The following is a 15,798-nucleotide window of genomic DNA, read 5'->3' on the forward strand; positions in this document are numbered from 1 at the left end:
TGGCCCCTTATAGATATTGAATGGACTAATTGTAAGTCGCTTTGAATAAAAGCGTCAGCTAAACGACATGTACTATAATGTAACATTATTACAGTTTAGCTGTTAGGTCAAGTCACCTCTCTCTCACTCCTTGCCACTCTCTCTTTGTTGCACTGCTAAAGCACACAATTAAAGATGTGATGTTCCCCTTGAATGAGACTTCTGCTGATTACCTCGACCAAGGAGGTTATATTTTCACCATTTGTTTGTTTTTTTGAAGGCAGGATTATGTTAAAACTACAGCAAAGATTCCCATGAAACATGGTGGAAGTTTGGGACATGGTCCAAGAAAGAATCCATTCAATTCAGGCATTGATGTGGAATAATGAGCAGATCCAGGCATGTTTTACCTGCTCCAGACAGGAAAGTTCACGATGACCAGTGATTCAATGAAAATGGTTAAATATGAAATCATCACTGCCCTTGCAGGCACATTTGGTTGAGCTTACATAATCTCCCTCTTTAGTATTCTTACGCCCTCACCTCGGCCTGGGTCTCCTCACTAAGCTGCAAATTTAATGGAAGCTGACAGTGCAAAATCAATAGCAATGTCTTGGAGACATTTTAAATTCAGGCAGGACGTGAGGAGGGTGAAATGGAGAAAGAGGAAGTCATGGTAAACATTATGTTAATCTACTGTTTCTCTAAATGGATGACTGCAAGATGACAACAAAGGAACAGAATTGCTGCAAATGACTTAGTGTCAAATAACTTATTTTGCATTCATTTTTTGAAAAAGCACATTAACCAAAATAATTGGTTTCTCTGTCTTAAATCCTTTATGTGATAAATCTGGAATCATGGGTGTTCCAGGAATAAACTTTTCAGAGGCGATTGATTGGAAGTATATTGGATTTAAACACTTGTTTTACCCTGGGCAATTTTCTCCTTTCACACAGAACAACCCCAGAAATAATTATTCAAATTAAATACCATGTCACTGAACACATTGCATCTTTCCATCAGTTTGAATGACTCCCAACGACTGTCTTAACTATGGGAAACACTGCCCTCTATCTACACTGCATGATATGAATCTAAAGACAATTGTGTCATAATAGCAGTATATAAAGTTTCCTATATTAAAAAAACAGCAAATACATTCTGCCTCAACTACTGAATGCTAAAATGAAATTGTTTTATGGTATACACTGACTGGTGCACAGTATTCTGTAGATGTAAACTCATTGGTTTAAAGATTCATTAAGATTCATTCAACAGGTAAAAATATAAAAATATTTTATTAGACATCTACCTTTTACAAACAAAATGTCATTGAACTGGTTCCAATTAATGACAGCAGCACCAAAACCACCAAGAAACATGAACACTGACAAACAGACAGAAGACAGGGACACATGGTGGGAAAAAGCTTATAAGAACAAGAACTGAAATGATCTTCGGAGTGTTTCTAGTGTGCAGAGAGTTGGTCCAGGTTGTCATGGCTACGACCTGAGAGGTGGGCCTCCAAAATTTCCCCAAATAAATTTCGTTTCAGCAAGCTGTAGGCCATGGGCAGGAGCTGCCTGATTACCTTATGAAAATACTGACAGGACAAAAAAAAATAAAAATCAATAAACATATTTATTCTAACCTTCTTACTGCAAAATTGATTTGATGCTTTGTACGCAGGAGAGAATATTTGAGTTGGTTTTGAGACTTACATGGGATCCGTAACAGAAGAGGTCTATTCCCAGCTCATAGCCCATTCCATAGTCACACTCATCATTGGCAAACTGAACAAACGTGATCATCTCCTGGAGAGGTCCAAAGGCTTTGACGCGCTCTTCATCATTTCGTGCATCAGCAATCGCCTTGCAGATCTTTTTGAGACCAGCTATACAATTCACAGAAAATTAATTTATGTCGACTATAAGTGTATCAACTGTCATACACACAATTATAAACATACACTAAGAAGCAAAGTGTGTGAGGAGATAAAACTTCAGGTTGTCAATCCATACAACTGATATCTATATTACACAAAAAGGTAAAACACCTCCTAGATATTAAAATAAAAACAAGACTAAAGTGGCACATGGCACTTTAATGATCACCAAACTTTAATACTATGTATATGTAATCTCACCATCTGTTTCTGGAAGTTCTCTGTATCCTACATCATTCTTGTCTACAGGCACAACGATGCCAGCACCGTGGAACGTCTTTGTAACCACCTGTGCAGTGACCAGAGGTGTTTGTTTTTTAAAACACAATTGTACACAGTATTTAAGAAACACAACCACATTGATTTCAAGTTGCAGTCCAATGGACAAAGTAACATATTAGGTGAAAATTAGGAGATGTACCAGTGAGTGTGAAAAACATCACATTGCGCATAACAACACTGTTTGATGTGAGTTACCCTCTTGTCCCTCAGCTTCATGCCTTTGGTCTTCTGCTCGAAAGACAAGCCCAGTGTCTCTGTCCTGTCTCTCAGCTTTGCCTCCAAGATTTCCAAAGCTTCTCCCCCTGCCTTCTTGTTGCCCCTCTCTTTCCTCTTCCGCAGAAGATACAGGCTGACACAGGAGAAAACAAAGGAATCAATCTCCCCTGTTAACACATGTGTGAAGACAATGTGCACACACACAATAAGGACGATTATCATGACAGGTGCATGCACCAAAACTGTGTGACCACTGACAGTGTGTGAATAAATATTAGATTTTAAAACCCTTACATGCTGATTTGTACTGTAACGATATCTGGAATCCCTTTTCACCTTTTGCTTCCATTGACAACTGAAAAGGGACTTCTGCCTTCCCCCCAGAAAACTGACTTAGTAATTTGATCATGTACTAAAATATATAAACAACTGACAGCTGGATAAAACACATTTATTTATGGTAAACATTCTTAACCAGTCAACATAAACTGATTACAAGAATATTAAGTGGGTGAATATGTGGTCGTTAGTACTCACAGGACAGCAGCAAACAAGTTGTCCCCCATCTGTGTTATAGTGCAGCCCTTCTTGGCTTCACTCTCCCCCACAAACGAAGGGAGGGAGTCTGGAGTGTCTCTAGTGGACAATAAAATCCAGAGAGAATAAATCAGACCAAACCATATTCATGTTTCTGTATCAACAACCCCTCACTAGCCAGACTGTATGGGAACTGTTTTCATAAGCTAAGTCAAGAGTCCTCAAGTGGAAGCTACAAAATTTCAACACAGCACTGGCTCAGAATAGATTTAACACCTTCATGGGCTTCTAGTGGGAAAGAACTGTGCTGAACCTGAAATAGCCGATGTGATGCTGGCTGTCCTCACATCCGTGAAGTATGGTCTGAAACTCTGGTGGGTCGTAAATGTACCGCCAGTGAAGATGGAAGTTAGGGTGTGGATTCTTTGAGCTTTTGTGAGCTCCAGCCAGAATGTCAAACGGACCAACTAGCTGCAAACCCAGAGTTTCTTGCAGCGCACCTACAAAGAAACAAATGACACAATAATACAGACATTAACTGACAGAGAAAAAAATGATCATCAGAATGATCAGAGCCCAAGTTGATGTGATCAGTTCTTTTTTTGTCTTGGCTGCCCAACAGCTTTTTTAAATAGAATACATGTTTATTGACTGCTATGGACTGACAGAACTCATAACTCAAAGAACAATATTAGACAGACCATGAAACCGCTTGTCTGTGCTAAACTGACAAATACAAAGCCATCGTCAAACAAAGACACTTGTGTAAAGGCTAGTTATAAGCAGGATCTCACAGATGTTTGGCTGGTACAGAGTTTTTTTCTCACAAAGACTTCAATCAGACCTCATTGGCTAAGAATCCCTAAACCCAGTGGCTCCATCCTGTTTACTCTACGTCTACAGACAGAAGAATTGATTAAATGTCAGATGTACCTTCTGTCCTCTCAGTAGAACTGAACTGAACCTGCTGTTATTGTAAAGATCATACCACGTGGGTCATCAGGACAAAGTTCCTTGCAGAAATCCCAGAAGTGGTAAAGGTCTTCTGGCATTTGAAGCTTGTACAGTCGCACCATCTCATCACGTTGCTCTGAATCAACCTTTGACATCGGAGCGGCTTTGGACTCTTCAGTACGGGCTTTCTTCAGCTCCCCATTGCCTGCACCCGACTCCTAAAGAAACGTTTAGTAGGAGAAACAACCACATTGTATTTAAAGTTGTCTGTTTATTTGTTAGACCAAGTTATAGCTAAAGCCTATAAAATACGACAAGGCACTAAGCTAACTAGTATTTAGTATCATCCACCTCATTCATATGATTTAGGGCTGAACTGATATTAAAAATCATCTTTCAGAAATAAACCACTTCTGCAGCATCACAAACTACAGCTTCCAAAAGTGAGGGGGTCATATTGGATGAGATGGACTCGTCAGCTCAGCAATAAGAAAATATAAAGTAAGAAGAATAAATGCAAACGAAAGAGAGCTCAATATAAATCAAATGCAATAACATGAGTGTGAGGATGCAAGTGTAAAACCAAAGTGGTATGTGTACACTGTATAAATACACACACATCTGTATATATTTACACAAGTTATTGCTCATTATCAGAGGTTAAGTGAGCAACAAAGCAGAGAGCAGATATGCAGAGGAATACTGGATGTCAATCGAGTTATGAATGAACCCTCACCTTCATGAATGAAGAAGCCTGATGGTCTGTGTTCAATGTATTTTATATAACAAGTTAAGGCCTCAAAGGTTCAGTGGAAGGTTTCGGTGAAGGGATCTATTGACAGACATTTAATATAAAATAATCCTAACCCCAGAATCAGTGTTTGGAAGTGGAGGGTGAGGTGAGGGGTGTGCAGCTGCAACATGTACCTTCACCACTAGATGTCACTTAATTCTACACAATGAACCTTTAAACTTTTCTATAAATCTGCTTCATTCATGTTCATGCACTGGTTCTAGGTTTTAATGGCATCAAACCACGACTCATGCAGACGCAGGTTTTCCTACAGCAGACCCCAGAGAGGTGAAGGTGATGGCAGCTGACCACGCTACAACAAACACACTGTTATGGTTCGTTGTGACGCCATCAGACCGTTCTGATGAAAGCTGCTGATAGGGTGAAGGAGCAGGTCTGCGGGCTGCCATGTTGTCTGACTGCTGCTCACACACAGCGGCTCCAACAGTTCAGACCACAGCGGTGAACACAGGCTGCTCTCCCCGACACCGAGGCTCAGCGCCCCGCAGCTCTTCCGTCTGATTAACCCGGGTTTTCAAACGGACATTCCCGCGACCCCACCGAGCGGAGAGCCATTACCTGACTGCATCTGGGTTTTCTTTTCGCGCGCCCTGTCATGTTTCTTCCTCTTGTCCTCGCGTCCGCGTCTTCTTCTGCACGTTGGGAGTCCGCGGCACCCGCGCCACGTTAAAGCGCTCCACCGCCCCCCAGAGGCAGCGGATGGTAACTGCACATTAGAAAATTAAATATCCTTTTTTTTTTTCTCAGTTAACACATTTCATCTGATTTGATCATCCTCTGATTTCATTTACCCACTGATCACAACACACAGAGAGAAGAATTTATTAAATGAATGCTGCCGCTCGGCTGTTTTAGCATCCTCACAAGATATTTGTATATCCCAATAACACATTTGATAATGAAAGTGTGGGCATGGAGTCAAACATTAGTCCAAGACAGGATCAAGAGTAAACTGGTTTATTTTTTGCTTCTAAAGAAAAAAGTCTGTCTTCTGTCCTGTCCTCTATTCTTCGGGCTGCGTCTCTTCCTCACTGTTTGTGTGAGTTTCCAGGCTCGCTATACTTGTATTTTCACTGTTTTCCTCTGATTCCTCAGCCAGATGCAGCCAGTTCTCTCTGTTTTTCTTACAGCCATTCAGCAGTGGGGTGCAGGTGTCAAACAGTCCAGAAACAGCCTGAGGACGACACACAAAACACGAGACAGAGACAAAGAGTGGGACGATTGAAGTGGAAAGAAAGGTAATTCAATTAGAGGATAAAAGATTAACGAAAATGTTGTAACGCACCTTGTAGAGTGGATAACAAATCTCATCAATGTATTCAACTTGCATGTATGGCAGGCGAGTGCTGTTTTCTCTGTTCATTATGTCCTGGTGAGAAGAGAGGGGAAACTGGCTGTTAGAGTAGATATATTTAAAATGAGGCTCGATTAATTTTCTATTAACCATGGTAAATTCCTTTTTATGTTACATTAAACCTAACAATCTAAAACATGGCTAAGGATGTTTTATGGAATTTGTTAAAAAGACTTCACTGTAACAATGAAAAAAAGTCAGTCATAATTTATATCACAAAACAAAGAACAGCTAAGATATTTCACTAAATGTACTTTGATAAAAAACACATTTGCAGGCAACATATTTAGATTATTTTAAGACTTTTAAAGACTCTCCAGAAACCCTTGAACAGCTGAAAGACTGCTGCGTGCAGTCCTTCATTGTTTCTCTACTGTTACCAAGGTTTAACATGAACTGGATAAATGTAATGCTATTTTTAAGCTCTCTTAAAAACACAGGCTCCCTGATCTGACTTTGTTTTAGCAATATGTAGGAGCTCAAGAGAAACTTACAATTGGTTCAATTTTGAACTCTTCTCTCTCTTTGTCCCCCTGTGCAAAGAACTCCATGGCAACCAGTTTGGCAATCTGTTTCAGAGGAGGAGAGACAATGAGGTTTGGATGAACTGAGAGATGAAGTGTTGAGTTTATATTTAATGAGACCTACCCTCTTTTGTTCAGGCCAAGGCTTAGAGATAGCAGAGAGGTCACTAGCTGTCATTAACATGGACCTGTGAGGTGAATAAACATATTAACAGCACGTCCTCATCACACGCATCATTATCATATGACCCTGATTTGATATTGATTTCACTCTCACCTCAACAGCTCTCTCTGTTTCTCACTCTTCCAGCTCACTCTGCTTTTCTTAGCAAGAGTAAAGAATTCATCCCTTCTCCTAAAAACAGAACCACAAAAAACGGGAGTTAAAGCAAGACTTGGATGACACAAGACCTCCAGCTGCTCTGACATTTTATCTTTCAACTCACTCCATGTAAACGGTGAGGTTGGTGGCGAGGATCGCCCTCTTGATCGTGTGTAGAGCAGTTTTGTGGTCTTCTGTGGAGAGGCCACTGAGGATCTGACTCCCCTGCAGGAGGAGAGACACAGAGTGAGTGAAGGGGACATTCAGACTTAGTGATCAACAGATTAATGAAGAAGCATTCAGACATAAACACAGGATATCTGATAAAGAACAAATACTGTGACACAATAAGAGTTCTTTTAAGGAGCTTTCTCTCAGGAGTGCTAACATCATGTCCCTCTATCTTTGCTTTGTGTGTGCATGTGCATGTGTGCTGAATTTATGAAAACATGGACTGAGGTAAAGAGACAGAAAGATATATGACGTAGTGGCTTGATACAAAACTAAGTGTTGAGTCGGAATGAATGAAATGATGGATATGGATGGATGAGGTCTTACAGTGTTGTTCAGGATAAAGAGGCACAGGTTGTAGTGGTGGTTTTCAAGAGAAGAGTGTCCATAGAGCTGAGCTAAAGGCTGCTGACTCCTGAGAGATAGAGAGAAATCATACAGGTATAACAAGGCAGTGGCGGACATTTGATAAAATAATCTATGTAATAAATGAAATCAAAAGAAATAACTTTATTAGTTGTGATGGAAAATAACTACACGAGAAATGAAAAATGTACCTTTCTATATAGGAGTTACTGACTCCTCTGTGGTCGAGGTCATGATTGAGAGTGGCGATCATCAACGCTAAGATCTCCAGACGGGAAAAAATAGTCTGTGAGAGAAACAAAGACAGAGATGGACAGAGTGAAGTTACTGTTTCCTTGATTCTCAACATGAAAGTTTGTTTATTACATCAGCCAAGAAGTTAGGTTTTAGTTTGTTGGATTACGCAAAAACTACAGAATGGATTAATGAAAGGATCCAGGGATTTTTATCACTTTCTTTATCATTGCGAGACAATTAAAAAGAAAGACAGAAATTTTACCATCACGTTATTGTCAGTCTAACTACTCAATTAAAGCAAAGCAGGATGGAGTGACTAGCTTCACTGCATTATAAAACACAATCACAATTATTGATGTCAACAGAGAGAGGCCGAAATGTGTGAGCAGCAGGTGTGTGATCTTCACTGACAGCAGTTAAGAGGTTTCTGCAAAAGCCGAAAAATGAATCCCCTTTGAAATAATTTTGAGGCCTTGTGTCCTGCTGAAACCCTGCAGTCCTCGAATCACTCCCCAAACTTCAGGATAGCTGAACTTGAAGAGTTTAAAACAGAGGAGACTCAGAAGAAGGCAGCTGCTTCTGATACAGTCACACATGGAGGACTGTCAACACAGTCACTCTGGCTGATTAGACTCTGTCAGGTTGTCAATGGGTGAAACGCAGTAGGAATTTGTCATTGAACTCTAAGGACCAATAAGAATGACATGTGAACAAGTCATCCCGCCCAATTGAATTCAACAGGAGCTTTCAGTCAAACCCACACAGTCCTGATAAGAGGGATGAAATAAATCACCAGAACATTTCCAGGTATTGTTCTGAAACTTTGCTTGAAAACATATATTACTGTCTTTGAAAATGTGAGATTTTTGCTTTTGATAGTTATTGTACATGATCTTACAGACACATGAACACACGGACCTGGAGCTGCTCTGTGGCCATGAGCATAGCAAACATGCTCTGTGCAGTGCTCAGTGCGTGGTTCCAGTTGTGGTAAGGCACGTTGTTTCTATAACCACGCCTCACAGTCAGGACCCACTGGCACAGACTCTAAAGGACAGAGACAGGTAAAAGTGTGTTTTCAGGTATCAGTTCAAATGATTTTAATACATCTTCTGGTGTAATTTGGCATCAGATAACTCAACATTCCCCAAAATGTTAGAAATATCAGAAATATACTTTGCACATGCATGTCAAAATTAAAATCAATCTCTCATCCATATTCAGGTGGTATGGTTAAACAATGAATCAAATATTCTATCTATTATTATTATTATTAGCGGGTCAGTCACCTTGTAATCGATGTTAAATTCCTGCACTAATTTGAGGTCCAGGAACATACGAACTGTGGCCTGTGTGCTCAGATCCTCTGGCAGAGCAAAGTGAGAGAAGTGGAAGTCTAGTATGTGCAGTGACTCAGCAGAAGGAATGGAGACCTCCTAAAAACAGAAAAACAGAAAAAGCCTTGATGATACTCAAATGTCCAACCACTCACAATCACATGTACAAGTGCAGGACAACTTGTATAACTACACCTGCAGCCTTGTGTACCACTGAAAAAAACACTGCTCTCTTTACCTCCCGCCCACACAGAAAAGGCTCCAAGGGTGGATGCTACCTTTACCTTTGCCACCTGCTGGCAGCAATAGCAACAAATGAAGAGGTTTAAGATGGTAGGGCATTAACTGTACTTGAGCATGAATGCCAGTTAATCTGACCAGCAGAATAAACTGCAGTGGCAATAACAGGACTAATGACAGGATGACAAAAGTGTAGGGAGACAACCAGTGCAGTTTTCAAAATAATATCACTGGGACCTTCCCTAATCTATATCTTGAGATATTACATTTGCAAGATTAAAACCATATTTTGTAACTAAACTTGACCTTTGACAAATAAACAGTTCATCCATGAGTCAAACTGAACACTTCCACCAAATTTGAAAAGATTCCCCAGATGTTTCACTGAGATATCTTGTTCACAATGCAAACAATGTGTTTTAAAGAGCCCAGTGAACTTGACCTTTGACCACTAAAATATAATAAATGTATCCTTGAGTCCAACTGAGCATTTGTACCGAATTTAAAGTAATCCCCTCAAGGCGTTCTAGAGATATTGTGTTCACAATGGAATGTATGGATGAACTGACAACCCAAAAACATTATACCAGAGGCATAAGACGAGATGGGCATTTAGAGGAACTGAAAGAGGAGAGACGTGGAGAAGAATCACCTGTAATGCCTGGATTTCCTGTTCTGCTGCAGTAATGTGGTAGGCAAGAACCTGCCGGGAGAAAAGTGAACACACAGACAGTCTTAACTTTAACACATGTTAAGGATAAAAGATATGAGCTAATAAGGTGAGGCAGTTCTCTTACCTCCTGTGTGACCTCTATACTGGCCCTTCGCTCCTCTGTGATCTGCACAGCCTGAGCATACTGCAGAGCCAGGCCACAGTACACCGCCAGGTCCTCCAATAGACGCTCATCATATTTATTGAAGGCTTCCGTGTCATCCGATTCCCTGCTGCATTTGTTCATCAGCTGGCACACAGCTGAGTGACAAGAAGTTCCACATCTTTAGTCTTTGGATCATCTCGTATTGATGTTACAGTGGTGTGGTAGAAAGACCTAGTTTAATCTGCCTGTTTCTCTTATGTGTATCAGCATGATCTAGTATTTTTGAAGGGTTAAATTACACCCCTGCCTTGTAGTCTTGATCACACTACGCAGCAAGTAGCATATTTTACTTTCCAGGTTGGTAACTCTAAAGAGCATCTGGTGTATTTATTGGACTATAATATAAACTGTATATAAAGATGGACTATGCACCTCTAATTCCTCCCGCTATCCAGAATTTATTAAGTTAAAATCTCCCTGGATATGAAAGCTGCCATCTTGTGCATTTGAAGCCACTGTCTACACAGTGATGATCAGGGGGTGGAGCCTTGCTACCGATACACACACTCGACCAATCACATGTCAGTCTCAACTGTCAATCATGACATTTCACCCAGTTTTTGTAGCATCAAATAAATAATTACGACCAAACCTAACAAAAAAAAAAAAATACTTGAACAAACATCAGTGCGATAAGAATTAGCCTAGGGTTTATGACCTATAATACCATGGCCAGCCACCAGGTGGCGACTGAAAGGCTTTGGCTTCACTTAGACGGAGCTTTCATGCCTCCATCTTTGTTAACAGTCTATGATTATATTGCACATGAACAATAGTGATACTTTGTTTAAGAGGAGGTATATATGTATAATAATTTGATGAGTTCAATGATGAGTAATTCAATAATGTAAAATAACTGTTGCCATGTAATAGAGTGACTTACCGATAATATTTTCAGACCTCTCATTTCTAACAGGACAACAGATCAGACTCTTTAATGATCCTTCACAACTCTCAGACATATTAAGTGTTTCCATGGTGACAAGAGTTCGGAGGGCATACGATGGATTGATATCGCTGATGTCCTGCTCCCTGAAAAGTATTTCACAATATGTAATGTAATGATATAACATATTTGTTCATATTAGAGGATTTGTGCTCTGTAGACCTGGCAGTACCTTCTGTAGACCTGGCAGGTTGATCCGAGCTCCTCACATTCCAGGTGTATCACTCGTGAGAACAAAATCTGAAGCGTCATCAGCAGAGGAACAGAAGATAAGTCAGGAAATATGTGATGCATGACTAATTAAACAATACAAGCTATCTTACACCTCTTCACCTCATCTGGGATGACTGAGGTTTGCTCGTCGGGGATGAAGATGGTGCAGTACTGAGCATGTGTGAAGGGCATGATGGTGGCCGCCATCTTACTCAGCAGAACCTCAAACGAGTGATGCTCCTTCGACAACACCTGTGCCATCTCGATCAAGGCCTGACACACAAGCATACATGTTAGCATCAAAGTACCAGCGCGTATAGTCAAAACACCCCTTACAAGTATATCTTATATCTTACCTGACTTCGTTTGGCCTCCTGTCTCGAGCTCTCGTACAGCTGGACATTATCCAAGACCATCCCCAATACATCCATGTGATTTGATAGCACCTGGCCAATCAAATTCAAATGTAAGATTTTCAAAATAATGTGCAGTTCTATTTCAAATGAGAGAACCTCAAAGTCCTCACCTTCTCATCCATGTTGGTAAAAGCAGAAATTGGTCCATCTTCAAAACTTTTCTTATTGATCATGACCACTACACCTACTACCTGTAAACATCAAAATATACTGAAATACACTGGAAGGTACAGCATTCGTATTTTTACATTTAGTCAGAGACGCGAATAAATCTGTCAAACACACACTGAGATAAACTATACCTCTCCCCTGTGGTTCTTTATCGGCACATTTAAAACAGTCCTGATCTTAAAGTCCGATGGTTGATCTTCATCTAAGTCGAACTTTGGGTACTGAGGAGGTAATCAGAAAACAAAGACATGAGAGACGTGTAAAGGGATATATAAATAAACCTAGTTAAGAGAGATTATTAGCTTGTCACATCTGGCCAGGAATACCCACATTTTCTAATAACCTAGGTGTCCCAAAGGTTATTAGGAACTACCCATCCACACCCACACAGATGGAGGATTACTCTACTCTGTATGGGGCAGCCACTGACTCCTAATCACATTGGTGGTGATGAAGAGGAGGGGTGTTGAGGGCAACTTCTTAAAGTCCTTTAATAAGATGTGCTGTCTTCCCTCTGTGTGTGTGTGTGTGTGTGTGTGTGTGTGTGTGTGGTGTGTGTGTGTGTGTGTGTGTAAGGGAAGGACACACTTCAGCCGAGCACAGGACATCTCAAATATCAAAGGTTAATCCGTGGAAGAAGTTGCTAATAGGATTAAAAGGAGGTGCGTCATTTGGGATTCCCTTACACACACCATCACACAGCATGAATAACCAGGTCATCATCTAAAACCAGGTAATCAGTAAACAGGATTTAATGAACTGTCCTTGGGCCTAAAATACCTGCACCTGGTAGCTAAAGATTTTGTCATGCCTAGAAACGTGTGTGTCGCATGTCTAAAAAAGCTTAGTACAAAATGCACAGTCATGAAAGCAGCTACCTCTGATGTGTCTCTCAGGTTCATTGGAGACCCTGTAGCCAGCACACATCCCATGATACCCCTCAGCAGCTCCAGGTGTCCGTGGCTGCAGATGTTGGCCTTGCTCAAGCACTCCAGTGTGGTCGGGGGAACCACCTCCACTAAGGTGCTCTTTCCACCGCCGTCTTTCTTTACCAGAGCGAGGCAGCTGCCCTCAGCTGCCAGTACCTCCCCAACGTGCAGGACAGCCCCCTGGCAGAGCTCAGCCACAGAACCTATCCAACTGAGACCTCCTGTCAGGAGCTCCATCGTCCATGGGCAGCCCTCACCATGGCCACAGGCTGCGGTGTTTGCAGCGGTTGGCCACAGAAGCTGAGGCGGTGCATGGGAGAGGTCAGGAGAGCCAGGGCAAATGGGAGAAAGAGGTCGACAGGGAGGAAAAGAGAAACGGGAAGAATGAAGAGAACAAGGCGAGTGCATAGCCAGAGCATCTGGACTAAAAGGGTCCTTTGAGTCAGAGGGACAGAGATTGGAGGCGAGGGGTTTGAGCTGGTCGTTTACAGATGAGATGTTCAGGTGAGAGAAGGGAAGTGGAGACGAATCTCTGCCGTGACGAGCCTTCAGGAACATGTCAGAGTGATCAGAGCTGCTTCTGGGAAACGTGGGCACCAGTGGAGACTGTGGAACACTGACCCTGAAGTCACACACAAGACAGATCACATGACTGACTTGATGGGACAGTGGACCTCAGAAGATATTCAGAATATTTTTGTGGAAATAACATTTTGTGTACATTTTGTATGACAGGGCGGACAGGGGGTTCTGGACCACCACATCCTGGGAATAAAAGAGTTTTCCCCTCAATGTCATTGCAAACATATCATTATAAACAGTATAATAATATGCATTGAAAGTACTTGTGTTACAGATGTAAAATAAAGCCTTTTTCAAGTTTTGACAATTTGCCCCCACTCTTATAGGCCTCAGTGGTTTTGTCCACTGCTACTTGCGGGTTTACATCTGAAAATCAGAAGAGGAGAATCTCTACACACAAGCTGATGCTCCCAAAAACGTCAAGGTACCTGGAAGATAAAATGATTTAGGTTTTTGGGAGCAATGACTGAAGCATTGTGGATATTCTCCTCTTCTTATTTCCGTCACTTCTTTCCAGCACCTAATGTTTATCAAATTTGGATGTGCATGATTTTGTTTACTTATCATTACAAACAACATTATCTTTTGTAGATTATTTTTTCTTATTGCATGTAAAATGGCTGACATGGTGTAATTTCCTGCAGGAAGACATAATTGCGACAAAAACTGTAACGTTTCTTCAAGGCCTTACTATGGGTTTTTACACATTGAAAACATTACGGAAAATGTTATTGAAGGAAAATTAAATCTAATAAAGCATATTATTAGCTTTAGTTTGGTTCATGGATGACGCCTCTCTATGACTACTATACAGGATACTGGACTGAACACTATTATTATTATTATAACCAATATATGCAATTGCCTGTACAACAGTACTTTGAGTGGAACCTTTTGTGTCCCCATCAGAAATTTCTGTTCATCCCCCCAACAGTGAGATGAAATATACGCCCCTGTTCGTGCATTGCTTCAGTCCATTGATACTCCTAAAGTGATTATTTCCTGTCAGTAATTGACAACCAGCTTTTACACAACAACAATAGACTATATGACTTTTCTAATGTAGGGAATCTAATTTAGCAGTTTTATAATATCTTACGCTGAAGCTCTGCGTAAAAAGTAGGCCCTGGTAAAGTCAGAGTGATCATCCAGCCAGGCCTCCACTCGGTCCCGGGTCATACGGTCTCCAAACCTGCGCGTCTTGGAGCGAGGGCTCCACAGAGGAGAGAAGAACCAGCCCATGTCTCTGCTCATCGGCGGCTCCGTCACTGTCACCCTGCGGCAGGACTCCTCTCCTCCCCCGGGAGTGTCACTGTTCGGCTCCGTGGACTCCTGCGCCTCAGACTGGAAACAGGGCATCGCCTCGCTCAGGTGAACAGCGACCAAACAGAGGATCGTTCAAAGTCTGTTGAGTTGTGCAGGAGAAACCATGTGAATCATGTGAGGAGTCAGACCGAAGGCGGAGCCCGTGGAAACTATTGCGTAAAGGTAATCCCCTGAACTCTCATAGATAACATGGAGCCACAAGTTCATTAATTCAAGGAAACCGATTAAAGAACGAGTGGCTCTGGTCCAAACTGTAAAGGCTGCAGTCCTCTGGTCAGTTCTGTTATAACCCACATCGACTACATGAGTTTACTGTCAAATACTGCGAGTAAGATTTTCATTGTACAGCCAAACGTGATCTGCTGTAGTGATGCACATTTTATTTGTGATATATTCACCTGTTAAGAAATTATATATATTATAATGAGCTGTTTGCAACATGTCCTCTGTCAGGAAATCAAAAACATGTGCAATTCAATAACAGAAAACACACATGCTTCAGCACAAAACACAATAGTGTCCCTATGAGTCACATACTGTGAATATTGTGCACAAAATAGTAATACAAAATGAACAGGATGGTAGTTGAATAAATGAAATAATTACTTAATATATTTTTAATTGTTTTAATTATCAATAAAGTATATATACTTTACTTCAGTGTTGTAATGTCTTAAGAAATAAGGCACAGTTAATAATTTATAAATATATATATAAAGTTCTATACAGGAGGGTATACTGGAATTATTTATAATAATATAATTGGGCATTTTTCAAATATATATATAGTATAATGTGAAAAAATATTGTGTTGTATGTTTAATTTTGAAGTGCATGAAAACAGGCACACATCCTATAAAAAAGTGTGACCAATAATATTTCAAAATGAAATAAACAGTATGTATCTCAGTTAGTAAATGTGGGTTTGGTAGAGTTAATTACTGGAATGAAAATCATGGGAAACTTCAGGAAAGTCATGTAAAGTTCTGTCTGATT

The 15,798-nt window shown here is 40.8% G+C and overlaps 2 protein-coding genes across 2 annotated transcripts; both read right to left on the reverse strand.

Annotated features, from left to right (window-relative positions):
• Positions 1 to 1,261: 1,261 nt before the first annotated feature.
• hpf1 (histone PARylation factor 1) lies at positions 1,262 to 5,439 on the reverse strand. Its single transcript, XM_020100282.2, has 8 exons — positions 5,289 to 5,439; positions 3,951 to 4,134; positions 3,276 to 3,462; positions 2,963 to 3,061; positions 2,405 to 2,558; positions 2,129 to 2,216; positions 1,704 to 1,876; positions 1,262 to 1,585 (listed from the first exon to the last, which is right to left on the reverse strand). Exons 1-8 carry the CDS (start codon positions 5,325 to 5,327, stop codon positions 1,451 to 1,453), a joined length of 1,059 nt encoding a protein of 352 aa, XP_019955841.1. The 5' UTR covers positions 5,328 to 5,439; the 3' UTR covers positions 1,262 to 1,450.
• Positions 5,440 to 5,671: 232 nt separating this feature from the next.
• pde5aa (phosphodiesterase 5A, cGMP-specific, a) lies at positions 5,672 to 14,926 on the reverse strand. Its single transcript, XM_069529705.1, has 20 exons — positions 14,576 to 14,926; positions 12,844 to 13,516; positions 12,097 to 12,186; positions 11,905 to 11,985; positions 11,735 to 11,824; positions 11,499 to 11,651; positions 11,338 to 11,405; positions 11,103 to 11,251; positions 10,139 to 10,314; positions 9,994 to 10,044; positions 9,054 to 9,200; positions 8,683 to 8,811; positions 7,719 to 7,813; positions 7,489 to 7,576; positions 7,055 to 7,155; positions 6,886 to 6,963; positions 6,733 to 6,796; positions 6,579 to 6,653; positions 6,016 to 6,099; positions 5,672 to 5,904 (listed from the first exon to the last, which is right to left on the reverse strand). The coding sequence occupies exons 1-20, from the start codon at positions 14,833 to 14,835 to the stop codon at positions 5,734 to 5,736; spliced, it is 2,823 nt and encodes a 940-aa protein (XP_069385806.1). The 5' UTR covers positions 14,836 to 14,926; the 3' UTR covers positions 5,672 to 5,733.
• Between the last annotated feature and the right edge of the window lie 872 nt (positions 14,927 to 15,798).

This window comes from Paralichthys olivaceus, chromosome 8 (assembly GCF_024713975.1).
Source record: "Paralichthys olivaceus isolate ysfri-2021 chromosome 8, ASM2471397v2, whole genome shotgun sequence".
Lineage (NCBI taxonomy): Eukaryota > Metazoa > Chordata > Actinopteri > Pleuronectiformes > Paralichthyidae > Paralichthys > Paralichthys olivaceus.

Excerpts from the sequence above, each read along its gene's own strand:
- hpf1 (XM_020100282.2), bottom strand. The coding sequence starts at position 5,327 with ATGACAGGGCGCGCGAAAAGAAAACCCAGATGCAGTCAG. Across the intron at positions 3,463-3,950 it reads TTGTCCTGATGACCCACGTG|GTGCGCTGCAAGAAACTCTG; the intron begins GTATGATCTTTA and ends GTTTCTTTGTAG. Across the intron at positions 2,217-2,404 it reads TGAAGCTGAGGGACAAGAGG|GTGGTTACAAAGACGTTCCA; the intron begins GTAACTCACATC and ends GTCACTGCACAG.
- pde5aa (XM_069529705.1), bottom strand. The coding sequence starts at position 14,835 with ATGCCCTGTTTCCAGTCTGAGGCGCAGGAGTCCACGGAGCCGAACAGT. Across the intron at positions 9,201-9,993 it reads AGGAAATCCAGGCATTACAG|GAGGTCTCCATTCCTTCTGC; the intron begins GTGATTCTTCTC and ends TTCTGTTTTTAG. Across the intron at positions 5,905-6,015 it reads TTTGTTATCCACTCTACAAG|GCTGTTTCTGGACTGTTTGA; the intron begins GTGCGTTACAAC and ends TGTCGTCCTCAG.